The 19,101-nt window shown below is 55.9% G+C and overlaps 1 protein-coding gene across 1 annotated transcript in view; it reads right to left on the bottom strand.

Annotated features, from left to right (window-relative positions):
- Positions 1–813: 813 nt before the first annotated feature.
- The window catches only part of LOC133359030 (phospholipase A-2-activating protein-like), a 24,335-nt gene continuing 6,047 nt past the window's right edge, over positions 814–19,101 (bottom strand). The window contains exons 3-14 of the mRNA XM_061577401.1: positions 14,676–15,024; positions 13,611–13,731; positions 12,166–12,336; positions 11,446–11,581; positions 10,030–10,199; positions 9,109–9,278; positions 7,545–7,767; positions 6,563–6,655; positions 5,900–6,016; positions 4,790–4,957; positions 2,533–2,810; positions 814–1,836 (exon numbers count right to left, since the gene is read on the bottom strand). Coding sequence (XP_061433385.1) covers positions 1,498–1,836; positions 2,533–2,810; positions 4,790–4,957; positions 5,900–6,016; positions 6,563–6,655; positions 7,545–7,767; positions 9,109–9,278; positions 10,030–10,199; positions 11,446–11,581; positions 12,166–12,336; positions 13,611–13,731; positions 14,676–15,024 — 2,335 coding nt within the window. The 3' untranslated portion in view covers positions 814–1,497. The remainder of the gene's footprint in view (positions 1,837–2,532; positions 2,811–4,789; positions 4,958–5,899; positions 6,017–6,562; positions 6,656–7,544; positions 7,768–9,108; positions 9,279–10,029; positions 10,200–11,445; positions 11,582–12,165; positions 12,337–13,610; positions 13,732–14,675; positions 15,025–19,101) is intronic.

Raw genomic sequence — 19,101 nt, 5'->3', positions numbered from 1 at the left:
TTCTCCACCTGAAGACGGCTGCTTGCGTTGTGGCCGAAACGTCGTGAGAATTATTTTGTTATGTTTTATTTTTATTATTTTATTACTTCCCTTCTACGTGACTTTACCGAAAGAACCAAGAAGACAATTTTTTTTACTTTACCATTAGTAAGGTCCCTGTAGACGCAACTGCGCACAATTCTGTGAGTCGCTTATAACTGCTTTGCCGTTACTTGTTGCCAATTATGGACTCAGACTATTGTCCTATCAGCTCATCGAGTCCCTGGCACGTAGTAATATACTACACAGTGGCAGTGCGGGTCGCAAAATGCCAATTTATTACTAATAAACCCCAATGATCCGATCGAAATGAGGGATTTCGATGGGATCATTGGGGGGGCACGTGCCACCCCCCCCCCCCCCCCCCCCACGTGTGTGCAGGGGGAGTGGTGGTGCAGCGGTTAGCGCTACGCTGCGTTACAAAACCAGCTACCAGAGTTCGATTCTCGGTTGCGGCCAACATCAGTGACGATTATCTGAACCGGTCCTGGGCCTCCCCTAGGTCGACTCGGCCTCAAATGAGTACCTGGTGCGGCGTGTAGTAAACATCGCCACTGGGGGAGACAGGCGGCCGTGCGTGGTGCTGGCCACCCACCCCCTCGCTAACAGTACTTGCCCCAACAGTCTGGAAAGGCTATACAGGGGATCTTTATCTTTGTGTGTGCAGTTGTCTTTAAATTTGACCAAGTTGGCACGGTAAGCTGGTGCAGTTGCCAGCCATCTCAGTCAAAGCACCCCCCACGGCAACACCTGGGCCCGTCCCGGCCCCCAGCGGCAGCGAGCCTTCGACGCTTCACGTGGCGGCCTTGAAAGTGCACCTAGCCTGGCGCAGGCGCCGCGGGGGGCGCCAACGTCACTCGGTGGCAAACGGCGCCCGTTGTCATCACTTAACCAGGAGACTAAAAGATAAAACCCCGCGGCGACTCGCGGCGTTACCCAAACTTTGGTGGCCTTCTGAGTCCACCACAATCTCCGTGTCGCCCCCCCCCCCCTCCACGCACGCCCTGTCGTGCGTCGTCGTTGTCGTCCACCCCACGCGCCCAATCCCAACGCTCGCGTGGGGCCCGCAAGGTGGCCGCAAGGTGGCCGCACGCGCTCTCCTCCGATCAGTGCGGTTTGGCGACTTGCGGCGTCAAGGAAGTTGTACGCGTGTCCGCTGAACGACACGCAAGCAGTGTCTCCCCCCCCTTTGTCCCACTGAACTCCCCCCCCCCCTTGTCCCACTGAACTACCCCACGTCTCACTAAACTTCCGCGGTGTCCCACTGTACCCCACCCTCCACGTGCCTCACCGGGTGCCCCGTCCCCCCCCACCGCCGCCGTTCTTCAACAATCCCCCCACTCTGTGGCCTCCACGTCCTGGACTCGCAAAACCATTTTGTCCGACACGTTTAAGCTTTCTTCGCACCGTACGTGACCGCCCACCCCGCCGCCCACCACCCTAAGCGACCCGCGCCCATCACAGGAAGGCCAGCAGCGAGCGCGCGCACTCGGTGAGCTTTGCCGGCGCCCCCGGCAGGCCGGCGCACCGCTCGGCGTGGGCCCTCACCCCCAGCGCGTCGCTCAGCCTGCGGGCGGCGTCGCCGTCGCCGGCGCGGCCGCGGCGTAGCACCAGCGTGGCGACGCACACGAGCAGCCGGAACGACGCCTCGGGGTCCGGTCGCCGCTCCAGCAGCGCCACGGCCGCCGACAGCAGTTGGGTCATGGCCTCGTCGTCGTCGCCGTTTGGGGACGACGCGGAGGAGGACGACTCGTTGTGGAGGACGGCGTAGTTGAGCAGCAGCGTGGCCAGCGCGACCTGCAGACGCGCGGAGTGGGGTGGTGACACGGGGAGGAGATGTGGGGAGGGACACGCCGAGGAGATGTGGGGAGGGGACATGCGGGGAGACGCGCGCAGGGACACGCGTGGGGACATGGGGACGAAGGTCAATGGGGGCATGGGGAGACAAGGACACACAGACTCAGTGTTAGGCCTACAGCCTCCGTGCTAGAGCTATAAGCTCAGTGCCATAGCCTCAGTGCTAGCCATAGTCTCAATGCCATAGTCTCAGTGCTAGAGCCGTAATCTAAGCCATAGCCTCAGTGCCATAAGCTCAGTGCTAGAGCCATAGTCTCAGTGCCATAGCCTCAGTGCCATAAGCTCAGTGCTAGAGCCATAGTCTCAGTGCTAGAGCCATAATCTGAGTCATAGCCTCAGTGCCATAAGCTCAGTGCCATAGTCTCTGCTAGAGCCATAATCTGAGCCATAGCCTCAGTGCCGTAAGCTCAGTGTCATAATCTCTGCTCGAGCCATAATCTGAGCCATAGCCTCAGTGCCATAAGCTCAGTGCTAGAGCCATAGTCTCAGTGCTAGAGCCATATTCTGAGCCATAGCCTCAGTGCCGTACGCTCAGTGCTAGTGCCATAGTCTCAATGCTGGAGCCGTAATCTGTGTGCCACAGTCTCGGTGCCATAGTGCTAAAGATTCGGTGCCAGCGCTGTCGGGACCGGGCACCTGCACGTTGCGGTTGTCGGAGCCGACGAGCTCCAGCGCCCCCTCCACCACCAGCGAGCGCCGCTCCCGCATGAGCCGACGGCCGGGCTCGCGGCTGCAGGCGTTGCAGAGCGCTCGCAGCGCCAGCATCGGGGCGGCGGCGCCGGCTCCGGGCGCCGAGGTGAGCGCCAGGAGGCGGGAGAGCTGCGCCGGGCCGCAGGCGGCGCCCAGGAAGTGCTTGTTGGGGACGTCGAGGCGCAGGCAGAGGCGCAGGATGTCCAGCGCGGGGAAGAGAAACTCTGGGGGGGTGAGACACGGGGGGGGGGGGGAGGGGGGGGGCACGGACACATGTAACGTGTTGTGTATGATGAACTTCTTTCGCACCGTACGTGGCGGCCGACCGTGCTAATCGGAGGTGCGGGGGGGGGGAAGGATGGAGTTTGCGTGTCTCTCTCATCATCATCACGATGGCTAGGAGATGTTGACTTCCTAAAAACATAGTTGAGTAGTTTTTGGATGTACGTTGAACTTCTTTCGCACCGTACGTGGCCGACCGTGCTAAAACGGAGGTGCGAGGGGAAAGGACAACAAACTATGGGTCTCTGTGCGAGTCTGTGCGTCTTTGTGTGAGTCTGTGGGTCTCTGTGTGAGTCTATGGGTCTCTGTGTGAGTCTGTGCGTCTCTGCTGTGTGAGTCTATGGGTCTCTGTGTGAGTCTGTGGGTCTCTGTGTGAGTCTGTGGGTCTCTGTGTGAGTCTGTGGGTCTGTGTGTGAGTCTGTGGGTCTCTGTGTGAGTATATGGGTCTCTGTGTGAGTTTGTGAGTCTCTGCTGTGTGAGTCTGTGGGTCTCTGCTGTGTGAGTCTGTGGGTCTCTGCTGTGTGAGTCTATGGGTCTCTGTGTGAGTCTGTGGGTCTCTGCCGTGTGAGTCTATGGGTCTCTGCCATGTGAGTCTATGGGTCTCTGCCGTGTAAGTCTATGGGTCTCTGCTGTGTGAGTCTATGGGTCTCTGTGTGAGTCTATGGGTCTCTGCCGTGTGAGTCTATGGGTCTCTGCCGTGTAAGTCTATGGGTCTCTGCTGTGTGAGTCTATGGGTCTCTGCAGTGTGAGTCTATAGGTCTCTGCAGTGTGAGTCTATGGGTCTCTGCAGTGTGAGTCTATGGGTCTCTGCCGTGTAAGTCTATGGGTCTCTGTGTGAGTCTACGGGTCTCTGCCGTGTGAGTCTATGGGTCTCTGCTGTGTGAGTCTGTGGGTCTCTGCCGTGTGAGTCTAAGGGTCTCTGCCGTGTGAGTCTACGGGTCTCTGCTGTGTGAGTCTACGGGTCTCTGCCGTGTGAGTCTATGGGTCTCTGCTGTGTGAGTCTATGGGTCTCTGCAGTGTGAGTCTATAGGTCTCTGCAGTGTGAGTCTATGGGTCTCTGCAGTGTGAGTCTATGGGTCTCTGCCGTGTAAGTCTATGGGTCTCTGTGTGAGTCTACGGGTCTCTGCCGTGTGAGTCTATGGGTCTCTGCTGTGTGAGTCTGTGGGTCTCTGCCGTGTGAGTCTAAGGGTCTCTGCTGTGTGAGTCTGTGGGTCTCTGCCGTGTGAGTCTAAGGGTCTCTGCCGTGTGAGTCTACGGGTCTCTGCTGTGTGAGTCTACGGGTCTCTGCTGTGTGAGTCTATGTTGAACTTCTTTCGCACTGTATGTAGCCATCTGTTCTAATCAAAGCTGTCCGATTTAATTAGTTAATGACCATTGGGGCTGTACCATTCCCTGTGTGAATGAATGAGCGTTTGGCTGTACAACGCCCTGTGTGAGCGAGTGAATTAACGAATGAATGATCTGATAATTGTTTTTTTACCCTTTTATCTGGCAACAAAACTGACACCTTTTTTACGAGGAGTCATGTTTGCATTTACCACAATACCTGCAGTCATAATGCAAACAACAAAAAAACATAACTCTGATAATGTATGCACTGTCCTTGAAGTTGATTGGTCCACACCCGAGATAGCTTTCCTTAGAGCCTAGTCTCACATGGGTTGGAGAGCTTGGGGTAAGCATTGACACCATTGGTACCTCATTTGCCAGTAAAAAATATGATAATTGTTTTTTTACCATTTTATCCGGCAACAAAACTGACACATTTTTTTTTGTGAATGAATGATCGTTTGGCTGTACAACGCCCTGTGCGAGCGAGTGAATTAACGAATGATCGTTTGGCTGTACCACTACCTGTGTGTGTGTGTGCGAGAGACTGAGCGGGCGAGCGGTGAGTGAACGAACGATCATTGGGCCGTACCATCTGGCCAGCTCAGCACGAGCTCCAGGGCTTCGAGCTGAGACGTTGTGATCGTCTCCCCCGCCTCCGGCCTAGTGGCGCAGTCGGCCAGGGTCTGCAGGGCCTGCAGGTCGCCGTCGGACGCACGCAGAGTCTCCGCCACCTGCTTGTTGAGGTCGCTGATCTTGGCTGTCGACAAACACAAAGATCCCCCCCCCGCGTAGCCTTGACGGACCGTTGGGGACAAGTGCTTGCGAGCGAGTAGGGCCTGTGAAGGCCGACACGGCACACAAAGGGGGTGGGGGGTGGCCAGCACCACGCCCGACCGCCTTTGTCTACCCGGTGGCGATGTTTACTACACACCGCACCAGGGGAGGCCCAGGACCGGTTCAGATAATCGTCACCAGTGTTGGCCGTGAGCGGGAATCGAACTTGGGTCTCCGGGTTCGTAGCGCAGCGCGTTAACTGCTACACCACCGCTCCAAAGACAAAGATCCCCCGTGTAGCCTTAACAGACTGTTGGGCCAAGTGCTGTTAGCGACCGCCTATATGAAGGCCGTAACATTACATAAAGGGCTGGGTGGCCAGCACCACGCCCGACCGCCTTTGTCTCCCCGGTGGCGATGTCTACTACACACCGCACCAGGTACTAATTTGAGGCTGAGTCGACCTTGGGGAAGCCCAGGACCGGTTCAGACAATCGTCACTGGTGGTGTTGGCCGTGAGCGGGAATCGAACCCGGGTCGCCGGGTTTGTAGCGCAGCGTAGCGCTAACCGCTACCACACCACCGCTCCCCACACACACACACCTACACACACACACGCACGCACACACACACACCTACACACGCACGCACACACACACACCTACACACCTACACACACACCTACACACCTACACACACATCTACACACACACGCACGCACACACACACCCACACACCTACACACACACCTACACACCCACACACACACACACACACCTACACACACACCTACACACACACACACACCTACACACACACGCACACACACCTACACACACACGCACACACACCTACACACACACCTACACACACACCTACACACACACACGCGCGTGCTGACCGCGGCTGGGAATCTAACTCTCACCCACAATGGCGGAGGCGTTGGCCTGGTCAAAGGTCACGACCTTGGTCTGCGGGAAGAACGCGCTGGAGACGGCGGCGGCGGCGTCCGGCTTGGCACCGCTCAAGTACGCACCACCTCCTGCAAAAGACAAAGGTTCCCCACCGCGTAGCCTTCACACCTGATGGGGCAAGTGCCGTTCGGCGAGTAGCAGCGGCGCCAATGAAGACCCAGGACCGGTTCAGATAATCGCCATCGCTGGTGTCTGTGGCGGTGGGCAGGGAAATGGAGACTCGGGTGACCGGGTTAGTAGCGCAGCACGCTGACCGCTGCTCACACGTCAACCGCGGGCTCACTGTGCCGTGTTACCTGTGAACGGGTCGCGTGTGTCGCGTTACCCGTGAAAGTGTCACTTTAACTGTCAAAGTGTCACGTTAACCGTGAAAGTGTCACGTTACCCGTTACCGTGACGTGTCACCCGTTAACGTGTCGTGGAACCCACGACCGTATCGCGTCGCCCGTGAACGTGTCGTGTTACCTGTGAATGGGTCGCGTGTGTCACGTTACCCGTGATCGTGTCACGTTACCCGTGATCGTGTCATGTTACCCGTGATCGTGTCATGTTACCCGTGATCGTGTCACGTTACCCGTGATCGTGTCACATCGCCCGTGAACGTGACGTGTTACCTGTGAATGGGTCCCGTTGGTTGGGTGCGGTGGCTTGTGAACCGGGGGTGCCGTGGGGGGCGGAGCCAACACCTGGAATGTAGCGCCCTCCTCCTGCACACGCGACACAAAAGACAAAGATCCCCCGGACAGCCTCTAACAGACCCGCTTGAGCAAGTGCTGTCGGCAAGTAGCACCTATGATAGTCGGCACGGCGACCTGGCCACAGATGACAGCTCAACGAAGTGGCTTATCATCATCATCATCACGTGAAAGTTTATAGCAGCCAAAATACTCTAAACGCGTGACGTTGATTCTAAATTTGGAGGGAAAAACCGGAGGACCCGTAAAAAAATCCATGCGATCACGGGGAGAAAGAGAGACACCACAAACTCCAAATATACAGCAGGTGTCAGAGTCGGGAATTAACCTACAACCTCCTGCACACCAGGCGAGGTAGTTAACATCTCATAGCCACCATGATGATGATGATGAGAGACACCACAAACTCCAAAAATACAGCAGGTGTCAGAGTCGGGAATTAATCTACAACCTCCTGTATACCAGGCGAGGTAGTTAACATCTCATAGCCACCATGATGATGATGATGAGAGAGATAGACACCGCAAACTCCAAATATACAGCAGTTGTCAGGGTCGGGAATGAACTTACAACCTCCTGCACACCAGGCGAGGTAGTTAACATCTCGCCAGCGTGGCACCCTTCCATATTATTTTAGTTGCACCGCGTATTGGGTTTAGAGGAAGACATTCTAACAGTGATAGTAATGGAGCAGCAGCAGCAGCAGCGAAAAAGACCCAAAACAAAGTAAGGACAAGCACCCGCCGGTGAAGAGGTTCTCCTGGCCACCAATGATAGTGCAACAAAAACGGCTTATTCACCACGCGGAGATTTACAGCAGCCAAAGCACAATCTCAATCATCTCAGTGCGGCAGCGTCACCGAATAATTTTGATTTTTTTCAAGTCAGGGCAGGCGCCCACCGGTGAAGGGGTCCGCCTGTCCGGCGCCGGCGCCGCCGCCCAGCGTGGCGCCGCGCGTGTTCTCCACGATGAAGTTGGCGACCTGGTCGAGGAAGAGGGACGACAGGTCGTGGCGACCCAGGAAGGCGTTGGCCGCCGCCCACGGGTCCTCGCTCACGTTGTACGGCAGCTTCAGCGGCCGCCCGCCCTCGTTGAGGTCCACGGAGAAGACGTAGTCGTACTCCTGTTGTGTCCGACAGCAGGGCGGGCGGGCGGGCGGGTGAGCGGGCGGGTGAGCGTGCGGGTGAGCGTGCGGGTGGCACGGGCGAGAGATGAGATGGGCTCAGAGGTCGCAAACGGGTTTTGATTCCATACCCGTACCCGGCCGTACCCGGCCGGGTATCGGGTACGGGTATCGGGTACCCGATTGCGACCTCTGGGATGAAGCCACGTTGCAGGCACGGGTGGGTTGATTCTAGGAACTTGAATTGTCAGAAGAGACAAGACGTTGGGAAATGAGTGACAAACAGTTACTCACCAGTGACTCACGGTCTACCCGTACCCGTACCCGGCCGCACCAGGGTCGCAAACGGATACCCGGCTACCCGTACCCGGCCAGGTACGGGTAGCCGGGTATCGGGTAGGGTACGGGTATCGGGTACCCGGTTGCGACCTCTGGATGGGCTGATGAGTGTGCGAGTGAGTGAGTGAGCGGGTGACCGAGTGTGTGTATGTGTAAGCGGGGTTTAGTAGCGTAGCGGTGGGCGCGCTGGGCTACAAACCTGGCAACCCGGGTTCGATTCCCGCTCGCGGCCAACACCACCAGTGACGATTATCTGAACCGGTCCTGGGCCTCCCCTAGGTCGGCTCAGCCTCAAATGAGTACCCGGTGCGACGTGTAGTAAACATCGCCACTGGGGAGACAAAGGCGGCCGGGCGTGGTGCTGGCCACCCACCCCCTCGTGTACCGTGCCCGCCTTTATAGGTGCTCGCTAACAGCACTTGCCCCTACAGTTTGTCAAGGCTACACGGGGGATCTTTGTTTTCTTTGTATGTGTGGGGAGCGGTAGCGCAGCGGTTAGCGCTACGCTGCGCTACGAACCCACCGACCCGAGCTCAATTCCCGCTCACAGCCAATACCCAGTGACGATTATCTGAACCGGTCCTGGGCCTCCCCTAGGTCGACTCAGCCTCAAATGAGTTCCCGGTGCGATGTGTAGTAAACATCGCCAATGGGGCCTGGTTGCTGGCCACCCACCCCTCCCGTGCGCCACAGCGCCGGCCTCCACAGCTGCTGCTACTCGCCAACAGCACTTGCCCCAACGGTCCGTTACAAGGCTACGCACGGGGTGGGGATCTTTGTCTCTGTGCGTGCGTGCGGTGTGCGTGCGTGCGTGTGTGCGTGTGTACGTGCGGTGTGCATGTGTGCGTGTGTGTGTGCGTGTGTGTGTGTGCGTGTGTGTGCGTGTGTGCGTGTGTGCTTGTGTGCTTGTGTGCGTGCGTGTGTACGTGCGTGTGTACGTGTGTGTGTGCGTGTGTGCGTGCGTGCGTGTGTGTGTGTGCGTGCGTGCGGTGTGTGCGTCACCTTGCCCTCGTACATGACCCTCCCCGAGGTCTGCTGCGTGGCCCCCGAGGAGCCCACGACGTCGCCGATCTTGATCCAGCGGCCGCCGTCACCGCCGATCGCCGCGCTCCACTGGTAGGCCTCGACCCGGCCCTCCTCGCGGATCAGGCGAGTCTGCCCGTCTCTCGTGCCTCGATCGCACACACCGGTGCAAACGCAACAAGAGACTCAACTATTTTTATTGCACCACTGAGCCATCGGGAATGATCGCTCATCGTCGTCATCGTGTGGAAATTTCTAGCAGCGGGCCAACTAAAGATGCATGGACACCCGCAGAGACACACAGAGGCCTGTAGAACGACAGACCCCCGGGAGATGCAAAGACCCATAGAGACCCATAGACATACACACAGACCCCATAGACTACATTAAACTAAAAAATAAAACATAACAAAATAATTCCCACGACGTTTCGGCCACAACGCAAGCAGCCGTCCTCAGGTGAAGACCAGGTCTGTCGGGGAGACGCTGTCGTGATAATTATTTTATTATGTTTTATTTTCATTATTTTATTGTTTCCCTTCTACGTGACTTTACCGAAAGAACCAAGAAGATGAATCCCTGCAGTCACGAAAGCTTTAAATCGAAATTTAAATTAAACTATTTAAATTTTACAGGTAAAGCCCGCTTATCTATAACGGCTTTTTTTCAGAAGCGACCTGGCCCATCACGAATGATAGCTCAACGAAGTGACGGCTTACCATCACCGCGTGCGCACATTCATTGCAGCGGCGAAACTCTCTAAACGCGTGACGTCGATTCTAAATGTGGAGGGGAAAACCCTCCTGGCTCTGTCCCCAGGAAATACATGGGGGTTGGTGGCGGGGGGGCACGGGGGGGGCGGCTCAGCCCCCCCCTCCCCGCCCCCCCCACCCTCCTTACCGGGCTCGTCGAGGTGCTCGCGCCCGGGCAGCTCGCTGCTGCCGATGTCGCCGAGGTCGCCGGTCTTGGGGTCGATGGCGCTGCCCGCCAGCTCCTCCTCGAGCGCGCGCTGCTCGCTGGCTGGCGCCGCTCGCTCCTCGCTCTCCGTGAACACGTGCACGCGCCCGTCGCTGTTGGCGCCGGCGAACCGACGGGCAAAGACACAATACGTGAAGAAACGGCGCTCGGGTCGGCCTGGGCGGTGACGGTGGCCCAGCGCGGCGCTGACGCGGCTCGTCGCAGAAGCGTTCGCCATTTAAAATCGGGCGCCACGGTGGCTCGGGAATGTTAACTCCCTCGCTCGGTACGCAGGAGGTCGTCGTGGGTTCGATCCCGACCCTGACGACGCCTGCTGCTGCTGCATATTTGGAGTTTGCGTGTCTCTGTCATCATCATCACGGTGGCTAGGAGATGTTAACTACCTCGCCTGGTCTACAGGAGGTCGTGGGTTCGATCCCGACCCTGACGTCTGCGTGTCTCTCTCTCTCATCATCATCACGGTGGCTCGGAGATGTTAACGACCTCGCCCGGTACGCAGGAGGTCGTCGTGGGTTCGATCCCGACCCAGACGACGCCTGCTGCTGTGTATTTGGAGTTTGCGGTGTCTGTCTCTCGCTCTCTCCCCCTGTGGTCACGTGGAATTTTTCTCCGGGTCCTCCCGGTTTTCCCCCTCCGTTATTCAGAATCAACGTCAACACGTTTATAGATTATTTGGCTGCTCTAAATTTCAAACGACGATTAGCCACTTGGTTGAGCTATCATTTGTGATGGTCAGGGTCGTTTCTAAAAAATTAACCCGTAAAAACAAAGTTTTTCACTATAAATCCTTTATATGCGTGGCATCGGTTTTATTTTATTATTCATTTCTGTTTTTCTTGAGTAAGAGTTTCATTTTTATAACATTGGTATTTTAAATTAAATATGACATTTTTTTTTTCCTAAAAAGTGAAACATTTTTGACATTTTTTTTTCACGAAAATAAATTGTCACGCACAACGAGTCTGTGTGCAAAATGTCAGCTCGATTGGATCACGGGAAGTGGGTTAAAAAACGACCGAAAGATTTGCACGGTCGTAAGCGCGCAAGCAAGCAAGCGAACGTAATATAAAGGATTTAAAAAAAGCTATGAAGTTCAGTGGGGCCTTACCTGGTCAAATAAAAAAAATAGCATCGTATTAATTCTAGATTTTAAGCTTTCGTGACTGCAAGGATTCATACTCTTAGTTCTTTCGGTAAACGTTTTTACCTACGTGACTTTACCGAAAGAACCGAGAGCACGAATAGTATCGTAGTAGAATCTTACGGCCGCCCTGGTGAATACTCGAGGTCACCGGTTCAACTCCCCCGATGTGCGTGCGTGGACGTGCGTGGACGTGCCTGGTGGCGGCCACGATGTCGCCGTTGGGCAGAGCGCAAACGCTCCACACGGACTGGGCCGGTAGGCGCACTGTCTGAACGCACTCCTCGCCGCGCCACACGCGGACCGTGCGGTCCTCTCCTCCCGTCACGAACCCTGCACGCACGCACACGCACGCGTGGATTAACGCACACGCAGTTACAAACGCACGCACGCACGCGCATGCACGCGGGTTAACATACGCACGGTTACGCACGCTCGAGTGTACTGTGCGGTCCTCTCGTCCCGTCACGAACCTTGCACGCACATACACGCGTGCACATACACGCGTGCACATACACGCGTGCACATACACGCGTGCACATACACGCGTGCACACCGTCTCTCCCCGTGTCTCCCCCCCCCCTCCGTCTCCCCCTGTGCGTATCTGACCCCCCCACCCCCGTATCTCCCCGCGTGGCCCTTGTCTGCCCGTGTGTGGTTCCCCCGTGTTTCCCCGTCCGTCCTCCGTGTCTCTCCCTGTGCGTGTCTCACCACCACCCCCGCCCCCCCCCTGCGTATCTCTCCCCACGTGTACCTCCCCCCCCCCGTCTCCCCCCGTGCACCTGCCCCCCGTCTCCCCCCGTGCATGTCTCCATCCTTGTCTGCCCGTGCACATCTCCCCCCGTGTCCCCCCCCCACCCCCCCGTGTCCCCCCCCCCCACCCCCCCGTGTCCCCCCACCGCGTGTCCCCCACCCACCGGAGGTGTTGGGCAGCAGGCAGATGGAGTAGACGTAGTTGGTGTGAGCGTAGAGCGTCGAGAGGCAGGGCCCCGCCAGCGCCCAGCGCCGCACGCTGCTGTCGTTGCTGCACGACAGGAACTCCTCGCCGCCGCCCAGAACCACGAGGCCCCTCACGCAATCCTCGTGGCCTTGAGTTTTTGGCGAGACACAACGCGGGCGGCGACGACGACAGAGGGCGGTCTACTAAGCGCGTAAGCGGGAGGAGGCTTCTCGCCGCCAACGGGTGAGATCGCGTCAAGCGCAAACGCCGGCTGCGACTGCCGGCGAAACGTCGCGCCGGGAACCGTAAATGTTGCGGTGGCTTTGACCCTCCAGCACGCAACCGGTGTGTGTGCTGTACGAGTAACGGATTGGCCACGCTTTATTCACGCGACACAAAACTCCCTCACTCGTTGGCCGTGTCAGGTGGTGGTGGCGCGTTTAACGACACGTTCATATTCTTGGTTCTTTCGGTAAAGTCACGTGACTTTACCGACTTTACCGAAAGAACCAAGAAGATGAATCCCTGCAGTCACGAAAGCTTTACATCGAGACACGTTCATATTCACGCGATCTACACCCAGCAACAAGATCCACTGTGAACGACGCAGACAAAAGCTTCCAATCGCGTAGCCCCTCTCACAGACCGTTGGGGCGAGTTGCACTTGGCGAGTAGCAGCAGCAGCAGCGGCGGCTGTGAAGGCCGGCACTGTGGCACACACGAGGGGGTGGGGGTTGTGGCCCACACCACCTTTGTCTCCCCGGTGGCGATGTTTTACTACGCACCGCACCAGGTACTCATTCGCGGCCGAGTCGACCTAGGGGAGGCCCAGGACCGGTTCGGATATTACCCGCGTTAACGGTGTAAATCGCGGCCAGGAATCGAACTCACGTGGCCGGGTTGTTGTTATCCTGATCGTTGTTAGATGGATTGTAATCGGTGGTTTTTTCAAATGGATGACTAGCTTCAAGTTTTATGTTTGGCTTGCAATGTATGAATAATAATGGTTGTATTGCAATAAATGTATTGTAAAAGATGGATTACAATGGTTGGATTGTAACGGATGGATTGTAATATATGGACTGTAACGTATGGACTTTAACGGATGGATTTTAATGGACGGATTGTGACAGATAAATTGTGGCGGATGGACTGTCACTGATGGATTGTAACTGATGGATGCGACGGATGGATTGCGACGTATGATTGCGACGTATGGATTGCGACGTATGGATTGTGAGTATGGATGGACGTATGGATGCGACGTATGGATTGCGACGTATGGATTGCGACGGATGGATTGCGACGGATGGATTGCGACGGATGGATTGCGACGGATGGATTGCAACGTATGGACTGCGACAGATGGAATGTAGCGGATGGATGTGTCACGGATCGACGGCCGCAAGCCTCCGGCCTTACCCGTGTAGGTGACCTCACAGCGGCCTGCCTTCCACATCTTGATGGATTTGTCGGCCGAGCCGGTGAGAATGGCGCCCTGCTTGTGCAGCACGCTCACTGCCCAGACCGACGCGCCGTGCCCCTGGACGCACACGCGCGCACATGCAGGTGTGCAAAGACAAAGACCACGCCCCGCGTATAGCCTTAACGGACTGTTGGGGCAAGTGCTATTAGCGGAGCTGCACGGCACACGAGGGGGGGTGGGTGGGTGGCCAGTGCCATGCTGGCCAGCCTAGTGGCGGTGTCAACATGCCCGCACAAAGTGCTCGTGGCACCAGGACCAGTTCAGATAATCGTCGTGGTTAGTGGCCATTAGCGGGAATTGAACCCGATTTCCGGGTTCGTAGCGCAGCGCGCTAACCACTACACAAGACACGGCATCGTTTAAACATGCACACAAAGCACACCGATGCTAAGACACAGCATCAAGCACAGAATCACACAGACACAGAGACTCACACACGCACACGAAGACCCAAACAAACGAGACAAGATCTCCCGTGTAGCCTTACCAGACTGTAGGAGCAATCGCTGTTAGCGAGCACCTATGAAGGCCGGCACGGCACTCGAGGGGTGGGGTGGCCAGCACCACGCCCGGCTGCTTTTGTCTCCCCAGTGGTGATGTTTACACATTGCACCAGCCACTCAATTCAGGCTGAGTCTACCGAGGGGAGGCCCAAGACCGGTTCAGATAATCGTCACTGGATGTTGGCTGTGAGCAGGAATCGAACCCGGGTCGCCGGGTTCGTAGCGCAGCGCGCTAACCGCGGCACTACCGCCTCCCCACAACCCAAACACACACACATAGATGCCACTACACACACACGCAAAACATTGCCACTGCACGCAAAGACACACAAGCACACGGCAGCAACTGCGGCACACACCACACTACACACACAGCAACAACAACAAACAACAACCCGCCATTCGCCACCAAGCTGGCGGGTGACGTCAACCACGGCGCCCGTGCAGGCAATGCGCACTGCGAGGCGGCGCACAAAGGCGGACACGCTCAAGACAGACCTGCAGCGTGGTCACGCACTTGTCCCGGAGCCACACCCGCGCCGTCGCGTCCCACGACCCGCTCACGAGCACGCCCGCCAACGCCGGCACGGCGCCGCCGCCCCCGCCGTTCGTCCGCCGTCGCCGCCCCGTCGCCAGGCAGCACACGGTGGAGCCGTGGCCCTCAAGCCGGTAGAGCGGAACCGACGCGGGGCCGAGGGCGTCGGCCGCGAAGACGCACACGTGCCCGTCGTGGCCTCCCGTCGCCACGAGGCCCGCGGGGAGGAAGTCGGCGGAGGGCGGCAGCGCGCACACGCACGACACGAACGCGTCGTGCGCCTTCCAGCGGGCCGCCTCGCGGAACTCGGACCTGCGCAGACGCACGCACGCGGAACACACGCAGCACACACACGCACGCGGACACACGCGCACACACACGCGGACACACACGCGCACACACGCGGACACACGCACACACACGCACGCGGACACACACGCGCACACACGCGGACACACGCGCACACACGCGCGTGCACGTGGCGGGCAGAATAGTTGAGGACGCAAAGACACAGGGTAACACGCGCACACACACACAACGGCATCAGTAGCTGCCATCCGCCACTAAGATTATTTAGATTATTTTGGCTGATATAGATGCCCAAATGATGGGCCACTTTGAGCTATCATTTGTGGGCAGGGTCGGTGGGCTTTGCCTGGTAGGAGGGGGATGGTTTATTTGTTGTATTTGGATGTGTTTTGAGTGATTTGTTTTTCTTGTACTCTGCACTCCTATCATGTTTTTGTACTGTCTGTTGTCGTGACGTTCTTACCCCGTGCCCCTCCTGGTCATCTGTGAAAATCAAGAGCTTGAAAGCTCATCGGATTCCTCTGGTATAAATAATACAGATTCCGATCATGATCCTTAAGTGGCGGTGGATGTCACCCTACAGCGTTTGCGCCAGGCTAAGGGTGCAAAAACCTTGAGGCCGTCAAATTCGCCCCCTTGGTTTATTTCGTGTTTTGCTTTGACGCTTGAGGAACGTGCTTAAGGATTCTAGATTTGAAGCTTTCGTGACTGCAAGGATTCACCCTCTTAGTTCTTTCGGTAAAGTCACGTAGGTAAAAAAAAATGAATTAAATTAATACAAACAATAAAATCACGACGTTTCGGAGGCAACACAAGCTTCACCTGAAGACGGAAGCTTGTGTTGCCTCCGAAACGTCGTGATTTTATTGTTTTTAATCCTTTATATAAGTTCACTTGCTTTGCTTGCTTAGGACAGTGCAAATCTTTCGGTCGTTTTTTAATCACTTCCCGTGATCCAATCGAGCTGACATTTTCCACACAGACTCGTTGTGCGTGACAATTAATGTTCGTGAAATTTTTTTCCAAAATTTACACTTTTTAGGACAAAAATATTATATTTAATTACCAATTGCTTAATGCTGCCATGCAATCATCTGACCCATAGGTGGCAGCCATCTCAAGCCAGAGGACGAGATGGACTCTAGCCGCCACGCATGTAAAGGATTTATAGTGAAAAACTTGTTTTTACGGGTTATACTTGTTTTTAATTTTAATTAATTTTTTTTACCTACGTGACTTTTTTTTACCTACGTGCTTAAGGATCACAACGGGATCTGTCCGAACAAATTGTGCCGCCAAATCAGGGCGGTCAGCCCCCCTCGCGTTATTAGCACCCGCACAGAGCGGGGTCCCCTTTCTCTTAATCCACTGCCTCCAGCGGTTGTTTGACCAAACTGGGGATCAAATCGGGGGAGCATGTACATTTGGGAGCATGGAATCGCGTAACAACAACGAATGTTGTCGCAACTGCCCTCTGCTGCTCTAACGTGGCTCCGGTAACCGAGCCGGGCGCCATGGTGGCTAGGAGATGTTAACTCCCTCGCCTGGTGTACAGGTCGTGGGTTCGATACCGACCCTGACGCCTGCTGTATATGTGGTAGTTTGCGTGTTCTCTCTCTCTCATCATCATCACGGTGGCTAGGAGATGTTAACTCCCTTGCCTGGTATACAGGAGGTCGTGGGTTCGATCCCGACCCTGACGATGCCTGTTGTATGTTTGGGGTTTGCGTCTCTCTCTCTCCCCCCGTGGTCGCGTGGATTTTTCTACCGGGTCCTCCGTTTTTTTCCCCTCCACATTTAGAATCGACGTCACGCGTTTAGAGTTACTTGGCCGCTGCTATAACCTACCACAGGATGATGAAGATGATAATAAGCCCACTTCGTTGAGCTATCGTTTGTGATAAAAAGGTCTGTGGGCCATACCTAGTAAAATTAAGAAAACGTGTTATAGTTTTACCTAACATTATTGGTTGCGTACAAAACACTAAAACCAACACTTAAAAAGAATCCGCGACACTTTTAAACTTCTGCGTTGCATACTTTCGATTTGATTAGCAGTTGCCAATGACAGCTTTTTTCTTCTTGGTTCTTTCGGTAAAGTCACGTAGAAGGGAAGTAATAAAAGAATACAAATAAAACATAATAAAATAATACAATAAATATATTTTATTACTTCCCTTCTACGTGACTTTACCGAAAGAACCAAGAAGATGAATCCCTGCAGTCACGAAAGCTTTAAATCGAAAAATGACAGCTTTCACGCTCGCTCTCTCTCCGTCGAGATTAACGATCAGGTAGGCAGGTCGGTCCCAAGGTGTTCCTATGCCGTATCGGCGATTCTCGCTTAGGGGCCGTCCATAAATGACATCACGCGACGATTCAGATCATCGCAGCGATGATTCCAACTCCGCTTGCCACCTGAATGCAAAATCGCGGCAACAACGAACTAACGTCGTGATCTATATTTCGTTCATTTTTTCTTTATACGTGACTTTACCGAAAGAACCAAAGAGTAATTCCTACAGTCACGAAAGCTTCAAATCAAGAATGTACTGACGTATAATTGGGCATCATGACGATGATGTGGCCTGGCGCAAGTGTCTGTGTGTGTTTCGGGATCGGCCTCAGTGGAGGAGGCTCGCGAAGGACGCTGCTGGGCAGTTGGAGGCAGTCGCCCTCCAACAACAACGGAGGGCGGAGGAGCGATGCTCACAACAACGAGCGGAGCGCCGGGTGGCTAAAGCACAGCAAGTTGGCACAGTAGGGGGCACAGATGGTGCATCAGCTACTCATCTCAGTCAGTCGACCCGTGGCACCTGGGTCTGCCCCGTGACCTGCCAGCGGGCATTTGACATCGTTCAGCTCGGAATGAAGAGAGGAACGTGACAACCATCATCATCAGCATCGTCTTCCTCCTCATCATCCTCGTCTTAAAGCGACGGATAAAGTGCGAACGGAACGTCACGCGGCTACTCGAATCGTCAACGCTGCGGTGGCGGCTTTAACCCTCCAACACACAACAACAAAGCCCGGTGTGGTGGTGGGGTAGTGGGTGGGGTGGGTGTGGTGGTGGGGTGTGGGGTGGTGGTGGGGTGGTGGTGCTGGCTGGTGTGGTGGTGGTGGTGGTGGTGGTGCTGGTGTGTGGTGGTGTGGTGGGGTGTGGTGGTGCTGGTGGTGGTGGTGTGGTGGTGGTCCTGGTGCTGGTGGTGGTGCTGGTGGTGTGGTGGTGGTGGGTGGTGGTGGTGTGATGGTGTAGTGGTGCTTGCTGGTGGTGTGGTTCTGGTGGAGTGGTGGTGTGTGGTGGTGGTGCTGGTGGTGGTGCTGGTAGAGTGATGGTGGTGCTGTGTGGTGGTGGTGTGTAGTGTGGTGCTGGTGTGGTGGTCCTGGTGCTAGTGGTGGTGCTAGTGTGGTGGTGGTGCTGGTGTGGTGGTGGTGCTAGTGGTGCTAGTGGTGTAGTGGTGTAGTGGTGGTGCTAGTGGTGCTAGTGGTGGTGCTAGTGGTGGTGGTGGTGCTAGTGGTGCTAGTGGTGGTGCTAGTGGTGCTAGTGGTGGTGCTGCTGGTGCTGCTGGTGGTGGTGGTGCTGCTGTGTGGGGTGGTGTGCTAGTGGTGCTAGTGGTGGTGCTGGTGGTGTGGTGGTGGTGGTGCTCTATCCTCGTAACAAATTGGCGCCCATGGTTGTGTTTACGCGACACAAACCCAGCCGTGTCGGGTGGTGGCCGGTTTAACGACACACACATTGTTTAATACGCCCCCCCCCCCCACTCAACTATGATTAACATTTGAGCGCGAAAGTCAACGACGACGCCGGCTCGCGTGAAAGTGTTGACGTTGTTGACGACTGCGCGCCTCGCTGGCTCCCCTTCATCCAGCAGCGGAGAGAAGACCCTCACAAAGTCAATGGTGGTTGCGTTACGAACTCCCCCCCGCATTGAAGAAAGTTACACAACAAGGGGACGACGGTGAAGCCTCGTTAATTAAGGATAATTAAGAAGGAGTGGGGATGGAGATGGTTGCCTTGCGTATCCATCCAGCAGGTGAATAAATCACGCGCGACGACGAGGCCTAAGTTTCGTTATCCCA

This window comes from Lethenteron reissneri, chromosome 64, assembly GCF_015708825.2.
Source record: "Lethenteron reissneri isolate LAM-NWPU_2019-01 chromosome 64, ASM1570882v1, whole genome shotgun sequence".
Lineage (NCBI taxonomy): Eukaryota > Metazoa > Chordata > Hyperoartia > Petromyzontiformes > Petromyzontidae > Lethenteron > Lethenteron reissneri.
Note: the sequence above shows the minus strand (reverse complement) of the source record. Positions and strands in the feature narration are given on the sequence as shown.